The sequence below is a fragment of the Curcuma longa genome, chromosome 16, assembly GCF_044706935.1.
Source record: "Curcuma longa cultivar G26 ecotype Majalengka, Jawa Barat chromosome 16, ITB_CL_G26_1.1, whole genome shotgun sequence".
Classification (NCBI taxonomy): domain Eukaryota; kingdom Viridiplantae; phylum Streptophyta; class Magnoliopsida; order Zingiberales; family Zingiberaceae; genus Curcuma; species Curcuma longa.
Window position 1 is genome coordinate 7,599,461 of NC_133876.1, and position 9,445 is coordinate 7,608,905.

General features: G+C 35.7%; 2 protein-coding genes across 2 annotated transcripts; one reads left to right on the forward strand and one right to left on the reverse strand.

Annotated features, from left to right (window-relative positions):
• Positions 1–317: 317 nt before the first annotated feature.
• LOC141847648 (pre-rRNA-processing protein PNO1-like) lies at positions 318–2,688 on the forward strand. Its single transcript, XM_074735701.1, has 2 exons — positions 318–619; positions 2,160–2,688. The coding sequence occupies exons 1-2, from the start codon at positions 368–370 to the stop codon at positions 2,580–2,582; spliced, it is 675 nt and encodes a 224-aa protein (XP_074591802.1). The 5' UTR covers positions 318–367; the 3' UTR covers positions 2,583–2,688.
• Positions 2,689–2,873: 185 nt separating this feature from the next.
• LOC141847646 (ABC transporter G family member 1-like) lies at positions 2,874–8,125 on the reverse strand. The gene is made up of 8 exons (XM_074735700.1): positions 7,848–8,125; positions 7,614–7,693; positions 5,696–6,160; positions 4,900–4,986; positions 4,684–4,809; positions 4,431–4,622; positions 4,063–4,149; positions 2,874–3,742 (listed from the first exon to the last, which is right to left on the reverse strand). Exons 1-8 carry the CDS (start codon positions 8,113–8,115, stop codon positions 3,053–3,055), a joined length of 1,995 nt encoding a protein of 664 aa, XP_074591801.1. The 5' UTR covers positions 8,116–8,125; the 3' UTR covers positions 2,874–3,052.
• Between the last annotated feature and the right edge of the window lie 1,320 nt (positions 8,126–9,445).

Sequence of the window (9,445 nt, forward strand, 5' to 3'; positions counted from 1 at the left end):
TATCATTAATTAGCCTGTTTGATAGTTCTAGAAGCATTCCAGAAAGGGGAACCCGTGACTGGGTCGGAACCCTACATTTTGCTCCCCCACAGTTTTTTTTTTATTTATCCCTATAATTTAAATTATTATGTTTTACTCATAAGGAGCATAACAAAAATAAACTTTTCTCCAAGTGGCAACGAACGTTAACCGGTAGCATTTGGGCTTTACCTAGCCCAAGCCTAACTAACTATATTAGGTCGTAGATCAGGCCCACCACAGCCCATAGATAATTCTAGCCCTAGGCCAGGCTTTTGTAATCCTACCCCCCTCTTCCATTGTTTTGCCGCCGACTTTTCAGGTGTCGTAGTTCGTCGGCGACAAAGGTATGGAGGTGGAGAAAGTGGAAGCGAAGACAGCGGTTGCGTCGGCCATGGAAGTAGAGAAAGCGGCCTCCTCGGCGGCAGCGCCTCGCCCCCAATTCAAGGCTTTGAAGCCGCATGAGATGTCGGACAGGAAATTTGAGTTCCGGAAGGTATCGGTGCCGCAACACCGCTTTGCGCCGCTCAAACGATGCTGGATGGAGATCTACAGCCCTGTCTATGATCAGATGAAGATAGATATAAGGATGAACCTCAAGGTTTGATCGGTGTCTTCTTTTCCACCGCTTCGCTTCCTTTACTTGCGATTCATTAGGAATTAGAGTTTGTCCTATGATCTGAGAATATTGGCATCCACAATTATGATTTTTATCATGGTTAGGATTTTAGATTCTTCAAATTTGTGAACTTTAAAATTTGCCCACTGCGGGCCATGCCCTACTGAAGAATTTCGGGAACAGGTTTATTGGACCAAAACAATTTTTTGTTTAACTTTAATCCCCGCAGTGTATTGTGCAAGTCAAGGTACTACTTTAATCTATTCTTCATGGAACTTAATTATAGGAAAACTAATCGACTACAAATTTTATATTTTACTGAGAACTGATTCCATTACTTACCCTTTTGAAGTGAGCTATTGTATTAATTTGTGCTCATGTCAATGGGCAAGATATTTGGATGGGATTCTACATTTTCACTCAAATTTTTAAATTTCCTTGCTGTCCATGTAGAACAGAGTGGTTCCTGTCATCTATTTGATGTTTCTAAATTTGAGTATTTCCCTTTTGGTTTGAATTATTGGAGTCAGTTAGAGGGGAAATATGCCCTTCTTTTTTATTCCAATCTTTTCTCTGTTTTATCCATCGTATTTATATTCCTTTTGTAAAATATCCTTGCCGCCATGTTCTGCTATTTGTATTCATTGCTGGAACCTGAGAGTCTGAGATATGAGCCATCCAATTCTTATATTTCTACAGCTTTTACAAGGTCAGGAGGTGGTAATAGTACATTCATACATGCTATATTTGTGAAACCAATCGCCATGTGGTTCATAGAATCTTGAACTAGTGTCATTTGCATGATTTGTTTCTGGGAATTATTATCCATGTCTGCACTAGAGTAGGACATTTCAGATTTGTTAGCAAAACAGATGGACTAACATAATTTAGACAATGAAATTACTATTAGTGAAGCTACAATCACTTGCAAGATTACCTTTATTTGCATATTATACTTGAGAAACGACTAGACTTCTAGTTTTTAGAATTAGAATTTATGTGTTTTCTCATGTTTAAGAGTTATCAGTTGTTGATGAGGCTTGCTAAAAGATAAGTTATCTGCCTATAATATTAGGACTTCATGATTTTCTCGCATGCTTATATGTACATTTTGATTATGCATGTGCTCATTTCTTCTTTGTTGGTCACATATTGACACTTTAAGTGGAGCAATCTATTATTTATCTTGAATTGTTAGAATAATGGAAATGCTTCTTTTGATTGGTTAAAACCTTGTAGCTGTAAATCTGTTGAATAAATACAAACTTGTAAAGGTATTGGCAAGTATCTTGAAATGTAAATATTTTGGTTGATTATTTATGTTTAGATTTAGGATTCTCACTAATGAATTAAAAGCCATTCGTTTTTAGTTGAGTTAATTGCATCAAGCAAGATTAGTTTCTGTTCTATTTCTGAATTCCTTTACTTTTTAGCACTATGAAATGGTTTTTGAGATTCCTCTTGGATATTTTTTGTCAGTCATATACATTCTAGCTTTGATTGAGGCTGTTATATCATGTAGACAAAGAAGGTGGAGCTTAAAAATAGAGCAGATACTCCAGACATCTCTAATTTGCAGAAGAGCGCAGACTTCGTTCATGCTTTCATGCTTGGATTTGATGTTGCGGACGCTGTAGCTCTGTTGCGTCTGGATGATCTTTATGTTGATACATTCGAGATCAAGGACGTGAAGACTCTACGAGGGGAACACCTTTCTCGGGCTATCGGTCGGTTATCAGGAAAGGGAGGCAAGACGAAATTTGCTATTGAAAATTCTACAAGAACTCGGATTGTGATCGCAGACAGTAAGATTCACATCCTGGGATCTTTCTTGAACATTAAGATCGCCCGAGATTCTCTTTGCAGTCTTATATTAGGATCACCAGCAGGAAAGGTATACTCGAAACTTAGAACAGTTAGTGCTCGATTAGCCGAAAAGTATTAAAGAGTGTTTTACTATTGCCATTTCTAAAATGAGAGAGATTTCGTTTTGAATGTGTGACTAATGATGTAATGTCGAGATTTTGCAATCTATTTCCTTCATTAACTAATGATTGCCCTGGACTAAAATTCCCATCAGTCACAAGCCTTATCTAATTTCTGGAAGTTAAGTTCTCTCCTTGGATTAAAACTGTAAATTAAGGTATGTGCATTTATATTATAAGTTTGTATGGTCTTTTTTAGAAATGAAATTTAACTTGAGCTTTACTTTGGCCATGAATGTTAGCTCACAATGTTAAGAATATTTAACATATTATTCATTTTAGCAAAGAAAGTTGTTACAAACTACTACACTATTTGTATACAAGATTGATTTTACTCAGAGCTCAATTGCATCCAACTAAGTGCAACTTATGACATTGTTATTGGTATTCTATAAGATGTACCTCACTAGCATGATGAAACAAATGTATTTCAAGGAGTAGGCTCGATATCCTCCTCTTCTTCCTCTTCAAGGGGCTGCTCTACTACCTGGATGATATTCTTGCGTCGCGTATTCTTGAACTCGGCCAGCATTGGCTTCAGCCTCTCGCCTGCCTTTACAATGAGAAAGAACAAGACTCTGTAGGAGACCATCATAGCTAATAAAATGGTGAGATCTACCCACTTTGAGTACCCTGCCTCCATCTGCCAATAACTCCTCACCACCCAGTCCCCGGTTATGGTCCCGTCGCCAGTGCTATTCGGAAACACCAACCCTATGAACTCATTCTTGTAATATCCCTGGCTAGCATACTTGTGGAAGGCAAGGTGGTACATTGGATATTTCCACACTGGCTTTGGTAAGTCATCAGGCAACCTAAAGAAGCCACAGGAGATGATCATGACGGCCTGGATTCCGGCGCCGGTGATGATTCCCATCAGGAAGTTGGGGACTAGGCTGGCGACAATCATCATAAGGCCCTCCACGAGAAGCATGCACATGTAGAGAACCAAGCAGAAGAAGATGAAGTGGTCGAAGCCCTTTTGGAGACCAGTGAGGTAGTAGGCTATAGCACCCGGAATACAGGAGATGAGAGCCAGGAAGGGAGCAGAAGAAAGAGTGTTGCTGATCGCGAAAGCAGCAACACCATAGTGCCCGTTTAGTCGCTCCCGCCTAAAAATCTTTTAGTTGGAGGAAACAAAAAGAACGAGTTGTCAGTTGTGATTCTAGCAAAGTTGGAGAAAAAAGGAAAATTTGTCAAGACATTATTCTAGCAGAATTTGTAGAATAGCAGTAGAGTTATTTCAAAAGATGTCAATATATGAAATTCATTTAGCCCACAAATACTTAGGTTAGCACTGACATAACAAACACAATATTTAAAACAATCACTGTATTTAGGAAGCTTTTTTTTTTCTCAAAGATTCTTGGTTTTTGAAATATTGCCAATGCAATATGTATACATATATATATATAAGCAAACAAAATCAATGTGTTTTACCTTCATATCTTCAACAAATGAAGGGAATCCTCCAATTGCCATGAAGGTGAGAAATCCAGCTATAAACATTAGCATTGAACCCCTGGCCTGAAGATTAACAACTCCAATTCAGCTTCTCATACCATGGAAGAACTCAAAAGAGCTAAATTTAAGCCTTTTTGTTCTATTTTTGTCATTCAAGCCAAAATAAAGATCACTTTGCCAAAAAAAAAAAGGAATTTGTTGCCTCTAGCATATGATATGATTCAAGGCCTTTTGTTGCAGTTAATCTTTGGTCTTTTGTGTTTGCTAAATTGCTAGCAAAATTTTTATACTTTAAAGGAGTCTTTAACTTGACTAATCTTTGCATACGGAGTCTTAATCTTTACCTGAATTGATCCATAACTGTGTCCAACATCATAGAAGATAGTGCCAATGCAGAGACCAAGCATAATATAAATTGCAAGTCTCAACCAGTAATAACCAAGATCCCTGAACATGTTAACAAAGGATCTCTTTGTGAGAACAATGCACTGGTCAACAAAACTTGCCTGTCTCTTGTTCTTCACCAGAGCGCCGTCCTACACGAGAAATTAATATCAGTATTGAATCAAAATTGATGATAACCAATGAATAACTCACCATTGCACATATTTCTGCTACCCTTCTTACTGTATCTTGGCATGCTTGGGACTGTTTGTAAGAATTTGTTAGTATATCAATGGCTGCGCTTGCTTGGGTGTCCTCCACACTGGTACCTTCAGACTCCTGTTCATTATGAAGTTTCAGATTCAAAGAAAAGGTTACAAGTACAATCGATCGCAAAAGCTTTGTATGTATAAGAACAATTTATCTCACCGTGTCAAAGTCCTTGTTTATTGTTCTTAGGTAGTGATCAGATGGATTTCTGAAGGTTGGGCATGGAAAGCCATTGAGAGCAAAGAACTGCAGAATAGTGTCAATGGTAAATACTATGATCAGTTATGCTTTGCTAAAATTTTATTGAAGGGCCCTTAAAAAAACTTTTAACTTTTCTTGAGTTTATCTGTGCAAACAATTCCGAGTTAAACCTTTATAGTCTAGACATCATGCATGTTTATAGAATTGATACTTATCTTCTGTATAAACCATTTCTATGAATGAAAAATTCTACATGACTCTGTAACTAAGATGTAGTTGGATTGCTAACACTCCATCAGAACTCTTGGTAGGGTAAAACAATCCAAATTATCGATTTATAGCTTGAAATCCTTTCATGGGAATTGACATGAACAGTCTAATAAAAGAGTGTGCAAGTCAAAGATTATATAGGCTTTGATAGAATAAGTTCACAAATCAGAGTGAGAATGAACAATATGACCTGAGTGGGTAAGGGAGGCTATCAGTTTCATAAACAATTAGGAACAGATTCAATCTACACATGGTATTTTTGATATGACAGTAGATTTTTTATCGATAACCTCTTGTGGCTGAAATCATGATTTTGCCCTGCCAACCATGTCACATGCATATTGAACATGAATGGACAACGCCCCCGACAAAAGGTAACATTCTGAACTATTTTGTTTTAGGAACGTACTAAATTCACCAAATTTTAAGCAAATTCGAAGAGAAAAAACAAATGGCAGAACTGAATCATTGGATTCCTAAATACCTCATTGGTCCTGGCAATAGGACCGAAGTAGACAGTCTTCCCCGCGGAGAGGAGACATAGCTGATCGAAGAGCTCGAAAACCTCGCTGCTGGGCTGGTGGATGGAGGCGAGGATGGTGCGGCCGTCCTGGCGAGCGAGCTTGACGATCCGGTCCATGACGTGGAATGAGGCGGCGCTGTCGAGGCCGCTGGTGGGCTCGTCGAGGAAGAGGAGCTTGGGGCGGGTGAGGATTTCGATGCAGATGCTGACCCGCCGCCGCTGGCCGCCGCTGATGCCCTTGGAGGCGTAGCCGCCGATCCGGGTGTCGACGGAGTCCTGAAGCCCCATATCGCGGAGCGTGTCCTCGGCCCGCTCCCGCTTCTGGGCCAGGCTCATCGATTTAGGCAGCTGCAATTGGGCCGAGTAATAAACCGCCTCGCGGACCGTCAGCGTCGTCATCAGGATATCGTCTTGGGTCACGTAGGCCTGCACCAATTGAACCGGACCAAATCAACTCTCTCCGTTGCATTTTTTTTAAAAACCAAATCGCACCCTAATTTTTTCCAAAATTACGGATTCATATGCTACATTTCACTAAATTAAATTTTTGTTCTTTTAACCCACAATGTTTTTTTGTCTTTTTCTTCTGCAAGAAACTTTCGAAAAAATTAAAATAAAAATTTCCTGGTTTGACCCCCTTAAAGTTTAAAAATAGGTATAATTAATAAAAGAAAAAGGGAAAAAAACCCTTAAACCTTCATCATATTTTTTTTATACCGAAAATATTCTTAGTTTAATAGAAATCCTGAAGTAGCAATATAATAGTATAGGTATAGATATTGATATGGAAGAGATATGTTATGCGTTCTTTCCGTATGATATTCATCTGTGATTGAGTGGACGGGGGCGTTCAGATCATTTTTGGATGTCCCAATTCATCCCGACTCGTACTCAGTCGTGGATATTATATGCAATATTATTTAAATTTAACTAATAACATTAAAAAAAATTCAAAATCATTATAGAATAATATAGTAACTATTTAATGACTATTACAGAAAATTGTAAATCTATTTAAGTAAGTTTAATTAAATTGATAAATAATATTTTATATGAAAGTTTTTATGTATAGTATGTTTAATCAAGTTGAATCTGATCAATATTATTAACATATGTTATAGTGGTTATCGAATAACTAATATAATAAATAACTATTATTTTAATAATAGTGGTTAAAAAAATAATAATATTAAAATAAGAATAATTTTGGATAAAAATTAAAAGGATATTTTTTTCCCAAATAAAAGTATCCATTTTGATTTTTTATTAAAAGAATTATTCACTCCTTGTAAAATAATATAATTATTTTTCAGTACTATCCTATTATTATCCCACTTATATTTTTTGTCTAAATTCTAAATCAATCGGATGCGTTATAGCAGCTACAATTTCATAGTTGTTATAACTACAATAATTATAATTTATAATTGTAGTAGTTACAGTTTTATAACTACTATAATTATATATAACTCAATTATAATAGCTACGATTTTGTAGTTGTTACACAATGGTAGCAACTACGAAACTATAACTACTATAATGTATACATTAAGTAAATTTTAAGAGGTCATAATTTTTGACTCGTATTAAATTATAGGACATCTAATAAATCAAATCAAAATATAGTAGTTAAGTGTCCGTAACTATTACAACGCGTGCTCGGCTTAAAATTTAGATAGGAAATATAGGAGAGAGATAATAATAAAAATAATATAATAAATAGTAATTGGGTAATTATAGACAATTCAAAATGAGATGATGATTTCAAAAATAAAGGGCGTCCTTTTTTTTTTTTTGCCCACAATTTTTAGAATAAAAAAATATAAATAACAAAGTCGCTCTTTTACCAATTCTAATAAAAAGGGAGGAAAAAACTCACAGAAGTGCCGAAAGCCAACCGTTGCTTCCTTCCGTTTACCAAGATGCGCCCTGATTGTCTCACGCTCGAACCAAGTCTCCCTAAAAATAATTAATCATCATAATTAATTCCCCACTAATTGACTCACAATTCAATAGATTCAATTTTTCATAAGATTATTTATCTATATTAATAAAGAAAAATTGCAACAAAAAATAATAATAATGAGCATGAGACGACTATGATCTTCCCTACCCGCTAACGTATCAAGAAGCGTCGATTTGCCACACCCAGACGGCCCCATGATCGCCAGCACTTCGCCGGGTTGCACGAACCCGGTCAGCCCGGACAATATTGCACGCATTGCGCCCGTCTTGGTGGATGTCGTGACCCATAAATCCTCCCATGTTAAAAAGATCCCTCTCGGGTTCGACTCGTGTACTGGAATTATATGATCAGGCGATTGGTTCGCTAGTTCGATCGAGGCATCGGGGCCTATCTCCGGAGCTATCTCTACTTCCATGGAGCTTGAGGAGAAGATGGTGGTTGCATTTGATTCCTCCTCCGGGAGCCAGCTTTTATAGCCAAGGAAGGAAGAAAAGTTTGTGCCAAATTTTAAATAGATTTTAATAATATTATTTAACTTCAATTTCAAGATATTTAATGTGGACTACGAAATTGGTGGAAAATTAAATTCAAAAAAAATGGCTGTCGTTGTAAGTTGCTGGTCGTTGACTGTTTTGCAAGAATAATGACGATACAAATAATAATAATAATAATGTAATAATAATGATAATATAATTATTACTTGCAAAAAAAATCTTTAAATTAATTTGCTTGCTTATCATTAATTGGTCCTCTCAATTTTTATCACATATACTGAATGAGACTAATTACCTTGCAATCATGGATTAATATTTTAAAAAAATTACTCTCACAATATTACAAAGATTATGATGATGACTAACCTCTTAGCACTCCTAAACTCGAAGGACAAACTAAAATATTAATATTTTTAAATGTGTATTATCTCTTTTTTATCCCCTTAAACAAATCAAAATGATTGAAAATTTTCTATTTGAAAGATTACATCTTTTATTGAGTAATATTTATTTATTTTTTATTGGCCTTTTTTATTGAACTCCAATGCAAGTTGCAATTCAACTTTTTTTTTTTTTAATTTTTTATTTCAAATATTTGAGACGTACGTAGTGTTCATTACTTGTTGCAATGTAAAAAAATAATAAAAACAAAAGAATCAAATTTATTATTATTATTTTTTAAATTTGAGATAGCTTTTTATATTCTTAATAGCTAAAAATCACACATAGCAAAGCATCATCCCCTAAAATCTTGATAAATTTTACCCATTTATCAATCGCATAATGTTGACATGAAAGTCAAAACTAAGTTTAATACTAAAATATTAAGATAATGATAGATTTATTAGTAGTATTAACTCTCATAATCATGGATTAACTCGCGTGCGGAGACAAAGCCGCAGAGGGGGGAGAGGGGGTGACGACGACACCCCTTCCTCCCTCTTAATTTTTTAGTGCAAGAGGATAGAAATATAAAAATGGAAAATAAATAAAAAGACAATGCTAAAATATCTTTTGAATTTAAGTTCTCATGATTTTATTTTTTGGTTCAACTCAGAAAGTCTCATATCAATAAAGATATTTTCCAATCTTATAAATTCATGATTTTTTTCATGTATTTCTAATATGTAACTTTGATTGTATTTCAACAATTATCCCCTTAAACAAATGACCACTGGGAGTCCCGGCCCCTTACTATTATTCTTATGGTTTGAATCTAAATTCTCTCTATCGAGAGCCCTCTACCATTAT